Genomic DNA, 19,000 nt, shown 5'->3' with positions numbered 1-19,000 from the left:
GCAAACATTTGTTAACCATTCACCCTGGGCACAGTGTTAGACACCAGGAGGGCTGGAGGAAAGCAGTAGGCGTGGAGAATCTCGTAATAAACCACAAGCCAACTCAGGTGGGCCTAAAGCTACGGCACCCGACCTGAACTGTCTTACCCAGACAACAATCTGTTTTAACCAAAGCAGTTGAAAGCCACACATTCCAAGTCCCTTATTATTTAAAATAATTCTTTTAAATGGGGCTTTCTGAAAGGAAAAGGATTTGTACAGCAAACATATCTGAGTGACAAATTATTAGTTCATTGAATACTGTGTTCTTATGTCACCAAACATTTCATATTTAAAAGTCTTGCCTTGTAATGTGTCTCGTGTGTGTGTGTGTGTGTGTGTGTGTGTATACATATACTGTCATGTTTTTAAAAAGTCATTTTTTGTTTCATTTTGCTTTGTTTCTGGGAGATTGAACTCAGGGGCACTTTACCACTGAGCTACATCCGTGGTCCTTTTTATTTTTTATTTATTTTATTTTTAAATTTTGAGACAGAGTCTCGCTAAGTTGCTGAGGGTCTCTCTAAATTGCTGAGTCTGGGCTCAAACCACGATCCAAGTCGCTGGGATTCTAGGCACGCGCCACTGGCGCTCAGCTCAAACCGTGGTGTCTTAAAGCGAATGGCATTAAACCACAACCGAGATACAGCTGGTAAGGGAAAAAATATGATCAAGGCTGGAAAGTATATTTTGCTCTTTCTGTGTGCCCAGTAACAAATATGCAAATACCTATACCTAGAATCAGAGTGCTTTGTGGGCCAGAGCACACATAACATTGATGGGTACTAACATAATATTATGAGGAACTCTTAAGTGACTGATGTGTGTGTGTGTGTGTGTGTGTGTGTGGTGTGCATGTTTTGTGAGGACGGGTGTGTGGGTGGGTAGATAATGAGATGATCTAAATGAAATCAGAATGTAAAGAGATCACTACTTTGGTCAAAGTATTAATGCTAAAGTAGCCTCCAGGCAAGCAATTAATGATCCTGAAATCCGGATAGAACAACATCCACTGCAATTATTGACATCACTTTAGAAAGAAGTAAAGCTGGGATAAGAGAAAAAAGCAAGGAAACAGGCAAAGGAAAGGACCCTTGTTTTGCAGCAGCAGGTGTCAGGGTTGATTTCTGACGTGGGAAACAATCCAACGAAGGGTATTCTCAAGGAGAAAATTTGCTGGTTTCCTGCAGGAGCTTCTGACACGGACTGAACTGTAGCAATGCTGCTCACCTGCGACTCAGACACCTGATTCCTTCCCCAGGAAGGTAAAGTGGTACTAAGTGGTATGCATTGACACCCAACCAGGTGGGCATGCTCGGAGTGTGCACCGGGTGCTGGCAGTTCCATCTCATCTATGCCAGTGAACACAGAGCAGGAAGGCTGAACCAGGGCTGTCACTCCATGGGTTTCCCATGGCCAGCACCAGCCATGGAGATCCGAAGGTGCACAGGAGGCAGAACATCAGCCATAGCTCTGCAGCAGCTCACGGCCAACCTGGAAGCAGGTTTCCTGCACCCCGTGTTCCATTCACAGCCTCAACTCCAGGAGAACGGGAATGTCTTTCAGATTCAGCCACCTGGTGAGGACTCGGCTTCATTCCACTTACTCAACCAAAGGTGTCAATTGCCCCTAAAGAATTTGTTACTGACAACAGGCCAGTAAAAGCTGGTTTCATTGTGAGGCCCTTCCTCTTCCTGCTTGATTTGTTAGTATAAGCAATAAAGGGTTATGTGAGGAAGTGAAAAAAGCAGGATTCCTTTCCATGTCGGGCACCCTGTTGTGCTGTTTATTTCTTTAATTTCAAATTCGAAAATCTTAGATAATGTCCATAATAGAAAAGAATGTAATTGCAATTTTATTTTAATTTTTTTTTTGGTAATGGGGATTTGAACCCAGAAATGCTTAACCACTGAGCCACATCCTCAGCTCTTTTTTGTATCTTATTTAGAGATAGGGTCTCGCTGAGTTGTGTAGCGCTTTGCTGAGGCTGGCTTTGAACGGGCGATCTTCCTGCCTCACCCTCCAGAGCTGCTGGGATTATAGGCATGCACCACCACACCTGGCTGTAATTGCTATTTTAAAGTTAATTTGAACTTTTTAAAAAATATATTTATTTTTTAACTTGTAGTTGGACACAATAAATACCTTTATTTTATTTATTTATTTTTACGTGGTGCTCAGGAACCCAGGGCCTTGCACGTGCTAGGTGAGTGCTCTACTGCTGAGCCACAACCCCAGTCTTGAATGTTTTTTCTTAACAGTTACACACTTCAAATCTGTCAGCTTCCATTTAGCTATCAGTCTATGATAGAAATTTTGTTTTTATTTGGACAGGAGATCTTACCTAAGAATGCACTGTACATAAATGATCTTAAGCACACAAAGCTATTATATAAAATGCCTTTGGTATTTACCAGTAGAGCAATAATAAAGCTTAAAAGTACATAAGGATTTTTCAAAGAATTCATCTTTCTTGAACAAATTAGGTTTCATATGACTAAGAAAACTTCACGTTTCCCTTTATCTCATTTGAAAATTTTTGAACATTCTGAAAGAAATGTAGAAGAAAGTTTAGAATGGTCAATTCAATATAATTAGTTTCCTGAGATACAAGAATGATTCAACACCAAGGGCTATATTAATATAATTAATCATAGTAAAGATCGTAAGGAGAAAAGTCACATGTTTATCTCCACAGATTCTAAAAAAAGACCCTCGACAAAATCCAACAATTTTCTTGCTTTAAAAAAGAAGACCCACAATTGGACATTAAAAATGATTACACACACACACACACACACGTGTGTACATATACACACACACTTTTTTTCAGTACCAAATAATCATCATCCTTGATGGATTAGCATTACTATTGAAAGACGAGCCATTATCAATATTTTATTAACACTGTCTTAAAGGTCCTAGAAAAGAAAAGACACTGAAGGTCTAACAACTAGAAAGGAAGAGGTACATCAATTATTATTTGCAAATAATTATACACCTACAAAATCCTGGATCATTAAATGAAAAGCCTCTATAAACCACCAGCAAAGAAAAGAGCTAAAGGAAACAAGGTGCAGAATGAGCAGAGAAGTCAGAGCCTGCGTATGTATTTAGAAACTACGCAGATAAAGTTGGTCCCTTTACCAGCAATAACACCATCCCCTCCAAAAGAAGCCCGAGAACTGTACAAAGCTCTACAAGAAAAACTCGCGAGCACTCCTGAGGGACACAAAAGTGATGAGAACCTGTGGAGAGATGACCTGATCCTGGATAGTCAACATCTCACAGATGCAAATTTGGAATCCTCATTTATACATTCACTTTGATCCCAATGAAAACATCAACATTTTTCTTCTGGGAATGGACACATTGATTTTTCATGAAAGACAAATGGGCAGGAACAGCCAGCAAACTGGACAGATAGGGCTCCGAGGGGAAGAACCCCACAACATGCCAATGTGCTCTGAATCCTCAGTGATTGAGACAGTGCGGTCCTGGGACATGAAGAGACACAGGGCCCGGCGGGAGGAATGAAGAGCACAAAAGGAGACCCAAAGGCACTCGGGTGCTGGGCGCATGGGAAGGCACACTTCAGTCAGCAGGGCCCATGAACAAGATGGCGGCGGGAGGTGGGGAGCCACTGGAGAAGAACCTTTGGATCCGTACCTGGCATTAGCCAGGATGAACTCAAGTGTGGATCCAATTTACACGAGAACAATGAAGCCACACCAGTGTCAGACGAAAGAGCTTTTAAGTCACAAGTCAAAATCCAGAAGTCACAAAAGAAAAAAAAAATGATACCTTCATAATAAATGCTGCGACATTAAAAAAGATCTTCTGCGTGGTCAAAAAATAGCCTGAAGACATGTCAAAAGACAACAATAAAGTGGGAAAAGTATCTGTACTTTTCAGACAGAAGGTTACTCTCCCAAATACACAGAGATCTCTAGAAATGACAAACCAACAGCCTTTCTTTTGTGACTCCTATCTATGGACAAAAGATTGGAGTAGACCACTCACAGCCCAAAGAAACATAAGCAACCCTCAAACATAGGAAAGGATGCCCAACCTTACTCGTCGTAAGAGAAGCCAAGATTAAAACCTCACGGAAGTATCATCTTGCGCCTAGACTGGGAAAACACCAGCAGGCGTCGTCCTCTGTAGGAAACGTGGGGAAACAGATCCGCTCATCCCTGCTGGTCCAAGAAGCTGCCACAGCCCCAGGGATGGCGATTCAAGCAGATCTCAAGCAAAGTGCCCTCCCCTTTGCCCAGGGAGCTGACATCTCCGTCGGGCATCCCAGATCCCTCTCGATCCTCCCGCACCCTGCTCTTCGCTCCAGGGTGACCATCCAGCTCCTGGCTGCTGACTGGCTTTGGCTGGTGCAAGGCCTGGCAACAAGTGGGCACACAGGTAGGAGGGGAGAGGGGCTCCATCCCCACTCTTCCCTGCTGGCTTCCACGGCTTGGCTGTGTCTGTACGGAAGGCTGTGAGTCCCACTCCCTCCCCTGGACCTGGCAAACCCTGGTTCTTGTAGCACATTCTGTCAACAGTCCCTTCATTAAACTCTCCTTACAGTCCCCTGGTTTGATCCATGGCACCTAAGCCTCTGGGACCCAGCAATTCCACTTTGGGGAACTATCTTCAGCCATCTTGGACATACAGGAAATCCTGTGCGTATAAGGTGAAAAGACGGACTTCCCAGCCTCCGGGCAGGAAGGAGCCATCTGCTGGTTCAGCTCATGGCAGAAAGTGGAAGGGCAAGTAAAAGATTAGAAACTACTCCATGTTCGGCAACAGGGGTCCGACGGTCAAATAAACTATGCCGTGTCCACGCAGAGGGCTGTTATAAAGCTGTGACGAACAAGGAGGCTCCACATGTACTGACAGAACAGATCTCTAGAACATGTCATTAAGTGAAGAAAACAGAGTGTAAAGCTGTATCGATAATGAGGTGACCTTTTAGTAAGATACGGACAAATAAGAAAACATATTATCTCAAAGATCAACGCTGAAAGGATACATAAGAAACACAAAAACTAGTCACCTTTTGGGGCAGGGGATGTTTTAGTTCGTTTTGTGTTTCTGTAACAGCATACCTGAGACTGGGTAATTTATAAAGGCAGATGGTTACTTCCTGCTTGGAGGCTGGGAAGTCTAAAGAATGGTTCAGCTCATGGCAGAAAGAGGAAGGGCAAGTGGGTTCCTGAAGAAGAGGAGGACCTGACAGGCAGCCTGATTCATAACCAGCCACCGCAGTGGTAGGTGATTTGCTCCTGAGAGAGCAAGGACTCCCTCCGGGGAGATGGCCTGAGCCCATTCATGAGGGCTCTGCCCTGGTCCCAGACATTTCCCCTAGCCCCACCTCCCCACACTGCTGCCTTGAGGAATTAGGGTTCCAACAAGTGAACTTGTGGGGACACACACCACAGCAGGGGAAATGGGAGGAACAAGTAAGTTGGCAAACTTCTCAACACAGCTTCTCCTGGCTGAAATTCTTTAACCCGGCAAACATATTGTTTATCCAAAAAAAAAAAAAAAACTAAATTAAATTCAAAAAACAACAAAAAAAAAGTATCATCTCAACCTTAGGAACCTAATTCATTACTTTAGCAAGTATTTGGTGCTGACTTTAACTTCTGGTAGAGTAAACTGGGCGATCCCCTGGTCATGATGCCTGGTGGTCCTTCAGAGACACTCTGATCCCAAGTCCAGTTCCTTATCAGCCAGTCCCCTAAGCTCTAATTAGAACACCCCATGAGAGGTGGGGATGATATATGGTAAAGCCAGGCTTCCTCAAATGACAAGCTCATCACAGCGATGCTCAGCTGAGGACAACAGCTTAGCAGGACATGGGCTGTGCGTCAGAACACATTTGGTAGCAAAGGATGTGTTCAGTGCTCAGTCTTTCATGTTCTTGGGAAGAAACGATAACCCAAGGTCCATCTCTCCATGACCTTTCTGAATTCTGCAGATTTAGTGCCAACAGCACTGTGAGTAATGGCCAGGCTGAGGTCAGGAGCAAGGGACTCTGTCCGGGAGATCAGCGTTCTCCCTGCCCTCACTCAGCACCATGCTGAAGACGTGCGCCAGTCACTGGGTACGTCGGCTTCCACCTGTCCCCAGCCCTGTTCCTCCTTCCTCACTGCACAGAAAGAGTGGGTGGAGAGGGAGGCAGGCCAGGGCCAGCTCATGCCCACGAGGGATCCAGTTACCCACACGGGGGGGGCAGGGGGACACAGTTGCCCAGCGGGTTAAGGTTGGCAGTGCCAACGTCATGGATGAAAACTCTGGAGACCAGATCCCTGGCTCTGCCACTCTCAACCCGTCGCCACCATCACCTAACCAGTCCAGTTCCCAGCTTCCTTCTTTGTAGGAGACAGAAAGACAGACTGACCAGGGAAAGGAAGGGAAGGATGAAGCGGGAAGGAAGGGAGGAAGGAATGTGGGCAAGAAGGCAGGCGGGCAGGCGGGTGGGCAGGTGGAGGGGGCGGAGTGGGGGAGGGGGGAGTGCTTGACAAATGGACCATTTCCAAGGGCTTCCTTCCCTGACAACTTGGACTGTCACAAAGGGCTCAGGCAGTGAGAGCCAGAGGAGGGTCGTGCCAGTGCCATCGTCCTTCTCACTAAGCAGCAGATGAAGGGACTTGGTTATGATCTTGCTCTTGATGTAGGAGTCGGGCCAGCTGGACAATCAGACCTGGACCCACCGGTGCTGGTCAGGGGGACACACAGGGCTCCCTCTGCCATTCCTCAAATTCATTACCCAACCAGCGCAGCATAAAAAGAACAAAACGCTTTGTAGATGATTTAAATAGATGGTACAGACCAGGCACATCCAGGGTCACTGTGAGCCATCAGAAGGGTGGCTGGAAACCACCTGAGAAGATTCATCCTTTAAAGGACATCATATCATACGGTGTGTCATGTACTCATATGCTAAACGTGTGCTCTGCTTAGTTGCGTTTTATTGCCCTTTTGTTCAAACTGCGGTTCTCTCGTTTCATGAAACAATTAATAAGAATTCTTTAAAAATCCATTGTAATCAAGAACAGGAAATAAACATTCCGAACCCCTAGAAACATTCCAAATGTAAAGTCCATGAACCTTCCAAAAGGAAGGTTAGGAAGAGCTATGATCTGCAGCTGCTTCATAATTGTCAAACCACTCAGAAACAGAACTGAGATTGTTTTATATACCGGAAATAACAGCAGAATAGCTTTGTTAAAAAAAAAATCGTATCAGTCCATTTGTGGATAAACAGTGCCCAGCCAAGCACTTGGTATTATGTGCTCCCATTTCTAGAGAACTTTTCTTTTAATATTAAGGACTGTATTTACCATAAACATCTATTACAAAATTATGCATTGTTTATTCTTTCTTAAAAGAAGTGTAAGCTGCGTGGGTGTTGCCGGGTTGAGGAGTAATTGAAATAAGCCCTTTGGTGTGTGCTGCATACAAGAAAAGCTTCACGAGATCTAATCTTTTCTAAACCTGCTCTGTCCTCCGGTTTAGTGGAGCTTCCTAATTGTAGCTATTAGCTCCCCTCTTTCTTGTGGTCCCTTGTCAATGGACTATTGAGTGTTGGGTAAATGAAGCCAGACCAGGAGCCAACACATGGAGACAGACGTTAAATCACAGCCTGGCGGCCCTCATTCATTATTCGTGTCTGTGGAATAGCTTCTAAGCCCAGGGACAGGATTTATTTAAGATGATGCACATTTGTGTCATTCTCAGATTTCCATACAGTACAATCAGGTATGTGAGGGCTTTTTTTTTTTTTTTCCTGGGCAACAGGTGTGTTCCTGAAACAAAGTTCAGCCCCCACTTCTGGCTTATGTGAGAGGCGGCAGCTGCAGGCTTAATGCCTGTGACACATGGTTCTGCAAGAGAGAAAAAAATAAATGACTTGTTCAAAGTATGAAAGCAATGGGCAGATGGGCGGTCACCGCCTGGGCTTTTCTTTGTGTGGTGGAGCCATGGCCTCAACTGTGGGTGACCGTGTGTCTCCCCCTCTCTTTCTCCTTCCTTCTCGCCTGTCTTCCCTCCTTTCTTCTGTTTTTCAAAAACCAGTTAAAAACATAAATTTCTTTATGCATTACATAGTCCATATTCTTTCACTGGAGGCATGCTGTTTACAGGCTGATGGTGGGGAGAAGGAAAAACGGAATGAGTCAAGGTGGAGTTTACAACTCATTTGTTCTAAAAAGAACTTCAAGAGACTGTTCACTACACAATTTGAAGTGTGCAAATCCTACTTTTTCTTTTTCTTTTTTACAATGCAAATAACTACTGATTTATTTATTTATTTATTTATTTATTTTTGTGCTGGGGATTAAACACAGGCATCCCCAGCCGCCTTTTTATATTTTATTTAGAGACAGGGTCTCACTGAATTACTTAGGGCCGCTGTCTAAGTTGCTGAGGCTGGCTTTGAACTGGCGATGCTCCTGCTCAGCCTCCTGAGCGGCTGGGATTACAGGCTTGTGCCACCAAAGAACTACTTATTCATAGGCCTCATTATTCTCGAGTGAAAAGTTTCCACCTGGAACGTTGTGAGATGTCACTAGTAAGATTACAACGTCCTGTGGACGCTAGAAGCACACCATCAGCAATAACTGATGGTAACATGACCACTCCAGCCTGTCTTCACTGTCCTGGGGACATGTGGGTATGTCGGCTCTCAGGTGTGGTCATGCCGTGGCATACAAGCAGCTGCTGCCTTACCTTGCTGCACACAGGTTTCTTGTAAATAAAAACACCAAAGAGGACAGACCAGTGTGATGGTGGAGCTGTGGGGAGCCTCTGGCATGGACACGTCTTAGTACAGTCTTTTCTGGAATTCAAGTGTAACAGAGGTCCCCCTCTTATACCAAAGGGTATTTCAACAGAGATATTCAACAAAAAAGAAGAATCTTTGGTTTTCTGAAGTCTGATAAACAAGTACAATGCAGCTGAATATCGCGAGATGAGCTATCATTTCATGGCCACCTTGGCTTCTCTGGTAAAACCGAGCCCCTGATTTCCCTGCAAGACCAGAGCTGGGCTCATGTATGCCAGCGATTGGGGAAGGAGCAAAGAAAGAACCTTTTTTCACCTTTTTCCCCTTAACCCCAAACCACAACTTGATTCCAGAATCATATTTTCTGGGAATCTGCATTGGAAATGGTTTCACCCCACTGTCTCATCAGTAAGAAATCTAGAGGCAGACGGATTTGGAATTCATTCCTCTGAAACCCACAAAGGCCAGTGGGAAAAAAGAACCTGCTGATAAGTTTGTTTTTAAGTTGTTAATTGGTTTGACTATTTAGATTTTCTACTAAATGCATGCAAATAACAGCCAACCTCAGGAAGCTTGCTGATATCTTAAAAAGTGTGAAACGTACAACAGGAGACCGGGAGGCTGGCCTCAACACTGTTCAAGGTCTCTTCCAACCTAGGGATTCTCAAATTTTCTGATATTACTTTTACCAGTTGTACTTAAAAAAAAATATGGTAAGAGACACACAACAAAGTTTGCCATCTTCATCCTTTACGTACATGATTTGGTGGTGTAAAGGATGTCCGTGGTGTTGTACTCTCTCCGGAACGTCTTCATCTTGCAAAACTAAGACGGTACCCATTCATCAGCATCTCTCCGTCACCCCCTTCCTCAGCCTCTGACAACACCATTCTGTCTCTGTAAATTTGATTCCTCAGGGTACTTCAGATAAATGAAATCACATATCTGTCTTTTTGTGTCTGGCTTATTTCCCTGAGCAGAAAGTTCGCAAAGCTCACTGCTTTATAGCATGTAATAGGATTTTCTTTCTTGTTAAGGCTGAATAATATTCCATCGTACGTCTACACCGCGTTTACTTGATCCGTTCATCTGTCAACGGATCATTAGACGGCTTCCCCCCTGGGCTACTGTGAGCGGTGTTGCTGTGAACGGGGGTGCGTAACATCTTCTCGAAACCTGCTTTTGGGGATACACCGGCCATGGGATTGTCGGACCTCGGTTATTCTCTTTTTCATTTTTTTGAGGATCAGCCCCACCATTTGCCATAGCAGCTAAACCATTCCGCATTTCCACCATTTTGCCCACATCCTCACCAACCCTTAACAGCTTTCTGGGTTTTTCTGATAGTGGTCACCCCAACGGATGTGAGTTATATCCTCAGGCTACACTTTAAGGAAAGAAGAGGGGCCTGGTGACAGAATCAGCGCAGCCAAAGTCTCTTTTTAAAAACACAAGCCAAGTGGTCCTGTGCCCAGCGCCCTCCGTGGCTTCCTCCTGCTTGGAATAAGACCAAATTCCCTTACTGTGACTGACAGGCCCGCCGGGGTGGGCCTCCGGTTCTCTCTCTCCCCAGCTCACCTTCTCCCTGGCCTCCTGCTCCCTGAGAACACGCGAGCTGGCTCCATCCTCCGTCTGAGACTCTTCCCTGCATCACTACGGGGCTCACTTCCTCCACTTGCCCATCTCTGCTCAATGTCACCTCCTCAGATACACCTTCTATAATGATGTCCCTGCTCCCAGCACTTTCTGGAGCATTATGCTGCCTTCTGATCTTCTTGGTCGTACCTGTTCTATCTGAATTCGTTTATATATTTACATGCTGCCTCTCTCCCATAGTAAAGTGAAAGTTCCGTGAGGCTAAGGCTTGGCCTCTCCTGTCCATTCCTGACCTCCCAGCTTCTAGGACCGTGCCTGGCAATGCCCCATCAGCAGGCGCTGCAGGAAGGAGTGAGCCAGGGACTGCATCAGTGAGGGTTTTAGCTACCGCCATGCTAGCCAGTGAAAAATAAGTAAATAAGATCCCATCATGCCACCCGTGTCGTCAGAGGCCAGGCTGGCCACTCTGACTCTCTATGGGGAATGGGAGGAAGTACTCACGTGAGTGTCCACGTCACCGGCAAGGATTCTGCTGTTCTTTAAGAACTCAGCCACCACGCTGTCCATCAGCTTATCAAAGGCTTCCACGGAGGGCGCCACACCTTGGAGAGGAACATTTAGTTATTCCCTGGCAGTCTAATGAGAGCCAGGCCTGCCTTGCACAGGTAACGTGGATGATGAATGTCCCCGTCATCACCGCTAATGTGTTCCCAAAGTCATTCCCTGGCTCAACCCCGACGTACCGAGCACTTCTCAAGGGCTCAGGAAAACAGTGTCTTCCACCCTCCTGAGTGGTGACTTTTGCCCACAGCCTCTCATTTTCCTCTCCTCCAGCTCAGGTGGCACCATCACAGGTGCAGAGGAGGAAAGGGAGAGGCCGACAGAGCGTGTGTGCTGCCCTTCCCTGCTAGGGACGGAACAAAGGGCAAATCCCAAACTGAACTGAGCCAGATTCACCCAAGGCCACGGGACTTTTTTCTACAGGGACCTGTCCAGGTGCTAGGTCATCCTTACAAATAGCTACCAATTCTTTGTCCTGGGGGCCAAAAAAAATGGGCATGATGGACCCTGGGTAGGGAGGCAAAGACTGCTGACTCCACTCTTCCTGCTCCTTCCTCTGTCCCAGAGGGAGGAGAGGGGCCCTGATGGAAAGGCAGAGATCATGGACAGCCCACCGGGTTCTCAGTGCCTGCGACCCTTGAGCTGAAGTGACGACAGCCCAGCTCTGTGTCCTTTCCCTACTTTTTGATCAAATGAAGAAAACCTGGGTCTCTGACTTCCTGCCCCTAAGACTGAGAAACATAATATTGAGAAACTTAGACTTATGGCCTGTTGATATCCAAACCCAAATCTAGCATCTCCTTTCTTCTGTTGTATGAATACATCATCCTCACCCATAAAGCTAGAGGAGAAAGCTTCCTTCCCTCTCTCTTATTCCTACTTGCCCAGTTTCACCAGCTCAAAGGGGATGGAAATGTTCTGAACAGCCCTCTGCACCTATAAAGTTTCAAGCAGATGTTGAAACCGTGCTATCTTAAATGCAAAATTCTTGAGCGTAAGAGGACACAAGCCCCAGCTGCCTCACGGGTTCACCTGGAAATGGATAACCCTGTTTGCTGTCGTGGAAGGGGCCCAAAGGTCTCTGCTGAGTATTTAAAGTGGGAGAAAGTTTTGGAAATGTGACAGAGGCCTCTACCTAGCAGAGGGTTCGGTGATGAAAGGGAATATTTTCTAATTTCCTTTCATCACTCTACTCTGCTCACACCTCCTCCGGGCAGCCTTTAATGATCTGTCCTCTCACCAGTCTGCACCCTTTGAGCATCTCTTAATCACAGCATTTGCAGCTCTGAATAGTAATGCACGGAGACCAAAGGTTCCTGAGGATTAGGACTGTGTATAATTCATCTAAGATGTCCTCGCACCTCGCACCGTGTTTGTCACTTGGCAGGAATGCAAAAGTACCTCTTCAGTTGTTAAGCTGGACTTATCTAATTATGGTGAGGGGGTGAGTGCGGAGCCCCACATCATAAAACACGTCATGACACACATAACAGCAGATCTTTGAGCTATGTGCACTATGTATTTGTAATGGATTATGTTCTTTCTAGAAATTTCTTTTAAAGCAAAACATAACAAAACAAAATATTTTGGGTGCTGGGGATCAAATCTGGGGCCTCGAGCATACTAGGCAAGTAACTCTACTACTGAGCCACACCCCCAGCCCCTAAATAAAAATTTTTAAAAATTTGACTCTAGGGACTGGGGTTGTGGCTCAGTGGTAGAGTGCTCATCTAGCATGCATGTGGCACTGGGTTCGATCATCAGCACCACATAAAAATAAAATAAAGATATTGTGTCAACCTAAAACTAAAAGATATTTTTAAAAAAGAATGTGCTTTATTTAAGTTTTTCCCTAATCCTTAAAAATATTTGACTCTAGTTAAATAATAGTAATGATGATGTTTATATTTAAGGTTAAAAAGTTGTTCTTAAGAATTTTTTAAGAATAGAACTAGGATGGCAATTTGTAAATCAATGGATGTGTAACTGATGTGATTCTGCAATCTGTGTATGGGGTGAAGGTGGGAGTTCATAACCTACTTGAATCAAAGTGTGGAATATGATATGTCAAGAAATTTGTAATGTTTTGAACAACCCACAATAAAAAATTTAAAAAAAAAAAAATAATAATAATAATAAATTAAATGATATACAAAAAAAAAAAGAATAGAATTTAGGAAGCTACCAACACGTACTAATGAAGGGAAAAAAATGTCAATGATGTTGTTTAGGACTTGTAATATATTCGAACGATGGGCCTCATTCAGACATTTTACTAATTATCTTCCTTATTAATTACCCTACTTCATTTCAAGTAGGATAATAAATTGCTAGCTAAGTTGTTTTTAGAAAATCTTTGCTTTAATAAACGGTTTGCAATGATGTGCTATATTAGAAAATATCTGTTTAAACACCAAATTATTAAATTATGTCCTCCAATTTTGCTAGCCTATTCATTTTCCCAGAAAAATTATTTTCATAAAGAAAGCACAAAATTCAATCTACTACCCCTCTAGATGCATAAGATTCCAATCGTTGATTTGATTTTTCTTTACTCAAGAGCATAATTCAATCCTCAGAGGGTTGATTTTGGGGTTTTTAAAAATTTTTTTGTTTTTTTTTTTAATCACTCAGACTTTACATTTGGGGTCAGCAACCTTAGGGAAATATCCGCACTGGGGATGAGGCCAGGACATAATGAAACAAAGTTACTGAAGAACATGAAAAGTATTTTCTTACCAATAAGGTTGAGGAGTCTCCAAGACTCACTGTACAGCTAACAAAGACTTAAAATGAAATCATGAATGTGTTTCAGTGGTTGTGGAAAAAACTTCCAGACCCCTGGCAGCCGGCCTGCAAGCCCCGCCCCTTCCAATTCATTCAGGGCATTTTAATTTTCATTGTGTTCAGGGGGAAAAGACAGCCGGCACATTTGTGCTCACCCAGTAATTCCTGTCCCCTGGCATGTAACACAAGGCACAGCTCCAAATACGCCCGAGATTCTGGAAGCACCAATGGAGGTCTTCCCTGGGGAAGTGGATTCTGAAGCCTCCTCTTCTCCAAGGCTTTTCTCAGACCTCCAAAAAGCTGACAGGCTTCAAAACGGGTCAGATAAGGAGGAGGTGCACGTGGGACAGGAACAGAACTACCATGTTAAACACAGATTGCCCAGTTAAATTTGAATTTCAGAGAAGCGATGAATAAATTTCTAGTATAAATATGTACCATGCAGTATGCCCCAGGCAGTATTTGGGACACATTTATACAAAAAAAAAAAAATCTTCTTTATCTGAAATTCAAATTTAACTCGTGCCCTGTATTTTCATTTGTTAAACTGCAGACTTAGACAAGAAGGAAACTGGAGAAATTATTATAGATAATTTGAAGAGTCTGGCATATAGGGTACCCTCTTAGAGAAAGAATTTTTTTTGAACCTACAATTTTTAGGAATCTTTTTGGTGGTGTTGGTCTATAGTTTTCAAAGAGTGAATAAGCAAGGTGAACATAGGAGGTGGCTCTGGCACATTTCTCAAATTTCCCTCCACATCAGACTGGCTTCCCTCAAAGCTGCAGTTCCTAAATGCAAGGACTTGTCTTAAAATCAACATCCACAGGATAATTCCTTCCAATCATATTGCCATTGAGAACATTTGTTTCTTTTCTTTTTTCTTTTGATAATCACTTTGGATAATACAGCCATTGAGTATTGGAACAGCCATATAAACACTAAAACCAAGAATAATGACATGGATTTCCACTCTTAAGAGGCACAGATGTTGGTAAATTTTTGTGGACTGCAGGTTGAAACTTTTAAAATGTTATTACTTTTCATAATTGGTGCAAAAAATTTGTTCGTATTTATGGGGAAAGAAAACTCATTTTTTTCCTTCTCTTTTTTCAGGGGCTGCGTGCTTATGGCCACACAGAAAGGAAGGAGGAGGGACTGTGGCAGCAAGCAGGTGGACTGTTATCTGGACAATGAAATGATGAGGACAAAGTTAAGTGACCCACACGGAGACCAGCCATGACCGCTGTGTGGCCCTACCTCCATGGACGCCGTTCACCTCCCCACAGTTCCCAGGAGGCTTGTGTGACTCTGCAGACAGCTGCTCCAGCCGGCAGACGGCTCGCTCCAGTCTCTCCACCAGGCCCTGCATGTCTTCCATTCTAGAAGGACACACACACAAAGGGAGGCCACGTGAGCACCAGGGTGACACCCACACACCTGCCCGCAGGAGGAAAATGAGAAGTCCTCAGGGCGGCTTGAATGACCGAAAGACCATCGCCACACGTCGGGAAAGTACATGAAATTCAAGAGAACACACAAACTTGGAACAAAAAAATTAGCAAACAATCGAAAGCTTACTTTGTACTCAGCTCAGTGCTTTTTACATGACGTGAAAATGAATACGTCAGACACACCACCCTCCTCTACCTCACCCTCCAGCGCCTGCTCTGTGCTTCCTGGTTACAAGATACAACTTAGACATGGTGCCTGCTTAAACGCCCACAAGCACATATCCCAAAATTGATATTGCCAACTCTGGCTCTGCTGAATGGTGGGGGAATATTTTAACTCTTTCCCACAATTCTTCCTGGCAAAGCATCATTCCCCAGGGGCTGCTAAACCCATGGATAATCCTTATTTACTGAGTAGTGAGAAAACCAAACAGCCCAGCAACAGAACTGAATTTATGAAACTATGTGCCATGAAGTGGGGAGGAGAGTCCCTCCCCAAGCCAGTTGGTTCCAGTTGCTGAATTAGTTTAAATGAAAATGATTCTGAATGGTGGGCAATTTTTAACGTAAAATATTAGAAATGGTTATTTTCCTTGGATAAGGCTGCTGGCTATTTTTTAGTGAAATTTTGTGTTAGGCATGGTGGATTTTTAGAGACAGGCTCTTCAGTTACTCAGTATTCTTGCTGGAATAAATAGGAATTGAAGTGGACGAAGGGATGGGGGATAAAAGTGGGATTGGCTAGCCATCCCTTCCACTTCTAAACAGATATGTCTCTGTGTGTATTTATTTATAAACACATATGCACACATATTTTTATTTATTTGCTTGTTTGTTTATTTTTGGTACCAGGAGCACTTAGCCACTGAGCCACATCCCCAGCCCTTTTTATTTTCTGAGACAGGGTCTCGCTAAGTTGCTGAGGCTGGCTTTGAACTTGTGATCCTCCTGCCTCAGCCTCCCAGGCCACTGGGATTACGGGCATGCACCACCTCAGCTGACCCAAACAAATATTTAAATGACTATATATGGGGTCAGCACGTTAAAATTATTGGTCTTAGAATTTATATTCACATTCCTCTGGGGAGTGGAACCCACTCTAATTCAGGCGGTTCTGAGCGCCATTGTGTAGGCACCGTGACCCTGACCACACCCACTTATGACCGCCCTTGGCACAACAGGGTAGATTCCCAAAGAGAATAAAACGGGCCTCCTCTTAACAGATGCCCGGGGTTCTTCTCACTCTTAAGAACTTTCCGAGCATCACTCTGAGCCAAAGAGGAGCACTCTGCTTGTAATCCAGAGACGCGGCTGCCCCGGGCATGGGAAGCGGGCACTGCTCTGAGATGGACAAACATTTCATTTCTCCTGGGAACCAGGCTAAGGCACTCCTGTTGGGCTCTGTATGCCATGCGCCTGGGGTTTCAATACCACGATGACGCGCCGCTGCGTGTTTCCAAGGCAAGGCTCTGCTCATCCAAACGTGTGTGCCTCTCTGTGATTCTGCCTCCAAATGTCAGTCATTAGATTCGGAGGCAGGGCTCACTGTCTATTTTGGAAAGTCATCTCTCTGAAAACTGCCGGCAGCGACTCTCTCAGAATATGGAGCAGCGTTCTCTGCACGGCCGAAACCAGCATCAAATCCTAAGGGGATTCAGAATTAGAAATTTCTCATCTATTCTTTTCCTCTTCACGTCAGAGCTTTTGATTCCATCGCAATAGAAGAGAGAGGGGGGGAAAAATAAAAAGGAAGAAGAAATTGAATTGAACCCTTTATGTAATCTTCCTGCAAGGGAACAGGGTATCTTTTAGGTGGGTGAAGGCCATTTGAGAAAGGATGAAAGCCCCTCAAATCTTTTAATAGTTGCCCATCTGTTCACAGTTATCTCTGCTCCCTGTTACCCAACTTGCCAAATGTTACCACCATGGACTTAGTCCTGACAGGGGGAAAAAAAAAAAACGTGTTTGCTTTGTTAGCAAGCTCCGGGCCCATAGGAAAGCACCAGCCCCCCCCCCCGCCCTCCCAGCAGCTCACAGAGGGAGCTGCCCTGGGAAGGCCTGTTACATTTCACACTTGAGACTGCCATCTCTGAGTGCTGCCTAATCAGACCCCCTGACAAGACCCACACTCACACCATCTAATGGCGCTCCATATGGTGAGAGACAACAGGACTCAGCCCGTAAACTGCGGGGCTGGGCAGATTGCTATGGAATGCAGTCTAACAGAGACTCAGATGTCACTCCGTGTAAAATCACCATGAGCAAGACCCAAGTCTTGCCACGGCTTCTAAAGAGACCAAAATGTGGCTCATACGATGAAGCTCGAAAGGGTTTAAAGTTTTAGAACACGTTCTATGAGAAACTGAAAAATAAAAGAAAGAGTATACCAGGGGATATGTTAACACCTCCAAGAGGCTGCTGAGGTCCCAGCCCTCTCCTCCATCTCCCTCTCTCTCTCTCTCTCTCTCTCTCTCACACACACACACACACACACACACACACACACACACGCCCTCCGCTGCTGCTGTCAAGACCCTCAAGAATAAGGGAAAAACAGAGCTGCAGACTTTACAAATTCTTCCCAGGCACTTCCATCTGCCTTGGCTTTCCAAAGTGCATTTAGCCAGTTTTGGACAGGAGCCAGGACCTGAGAATTAGGCTGAAGAAGCACATGAGGTAGGCAAGGCGGATGCAGGCAGCGGGGGCAGGATGGGGCGGGAGTCAGAGCGAGGCCGCCAGGGAAGTCTGCACAGGAGCAGTGTGTGTGTGGGGGGGACACGGGTGTGTGGGGGGGACACGGCAAGATGGCTGGAGGTGAGGGAGCCTAAGGAGCCGAGAACAGGAAGCCAGGTTGGCAGGTGGAGAGCCCAGAGACGCAGCCTGGTCCTGCAAGGCTCACTCATCCCCTTCATGCACCAACCCAGGGTGAGGGCTTCGGAGGATGCACACGCACGCCATTCCAGAGGGCCAGGGTTGGAGAAGCGAAAGAGGGAGCCTGGCGCTTCACGGCTTTGGCTTTCAAAGGCCTGTTTGAAGAAGCGAGGGTTGGGATTCATCTTAATTCCTCCTTTGGTACCCATTTTTGGGTGTTCTCTTTGGAGTTCCACTAGGATGGGAAGCCCACCCACCCGGGAAGCCCACCCACCCTTGTTTATCTCCTTCTTATTATTACTTGCGTTTTCCTCACTTTTCCTTTTCTACCTATTTTTCTTTTAATGGACACATACTACTTGGATCTACTTAGAGGTGACAGCGTGATAACTCAGTGCGTGTTCGCAAAGTGTAATCATCACACCGCGGTGATCAGCATCCCCTCTCCTTATCATTTAGCATTCCTTTGTGTTTGCAGGCTTGGGCTCTTCTCTCCCAGTTCTTCATTAAATAGATCATAGTTGGTTGTCAGTTACAGTCACTCTACTGTACTGTGGAAAACTAGGACTTATTCCGCCCATGGAACCACATTTAGTGCCCATCATCCAACCTCTCTCCCCATTCTCCCTTCCCAGTCTTAACTAATCATTTTTCTCCCCTCTTCTTCTTTGAAATCAACATTTTTAGATTTCCCACATGTAAGTGAGAACACGTGGTACTTGTCTATGCATCTGGCTTATTTCGCTTAGCACCAAGTCCTCCACTGCCACCTGTTTACCACAAATGACAGGATCCCATTCTTTTTTATGGCCAAATACTATTCTAGTACGTATATAGACCCTACTTTCCTTTTCCATTTCTTGTTCACATATCTTGTCCTTTTTTTTTTAAGTTTAATTTTTTTTTCAT

The 19,000-nt window shown here is 44.9% G+C and overlaps 1 protein-coding gene across 2 annotated transcripts in view; it reads right to left on the bottom strand.

Moving 5' to 3' along the window:
* The window catches only part of Cap2 (cyclase associated actin cytoskeleton regulatory protein 2), a 128,891-nt gene that overhangs the window by 90,532 nt on the left and 19,359 nt on the right, over positions 1-19,000 (bottom strand). For both annotated transcript variants that reach the window (XM_015494051.1, XM_048799830.1), the window contains exons 2-3: positions 15,027-15,148; positions 10,922-11,022 (exon numbers count right to left, since the gene is read on the bottom strand). In XM_015494051.1, coding sequence (XP_015349537.1) covers positions 10,922-11,022; positions 15,027-15,147 — 222 coding nt within the window. In that variant the 5' untranslated portion in view covers position 15,148. The remainder of the gene's footprint in view (positions 1-10,921; positions 11,023-15,026; positions 15,149-19,000) is intronic.

Source organism: Marmota marmota, unplaced genomic scaffold (assembly GCF_001458135.2).
Source record: "Marmota marmota marmota unplaced genomic scaffold, marMar, whole genome shotgun sequence".
In the NCBI taxonomy this organism is placed as follows: domain Eukaryota; kingdom Metazoa; phylum Chordata; class Mammalia; order Rodentia; family Sciuridae; genus Marmota; species Marmota marmota.
This window is presented reverse-complemented; position numbering and strand designations above follow the sequence as displayed.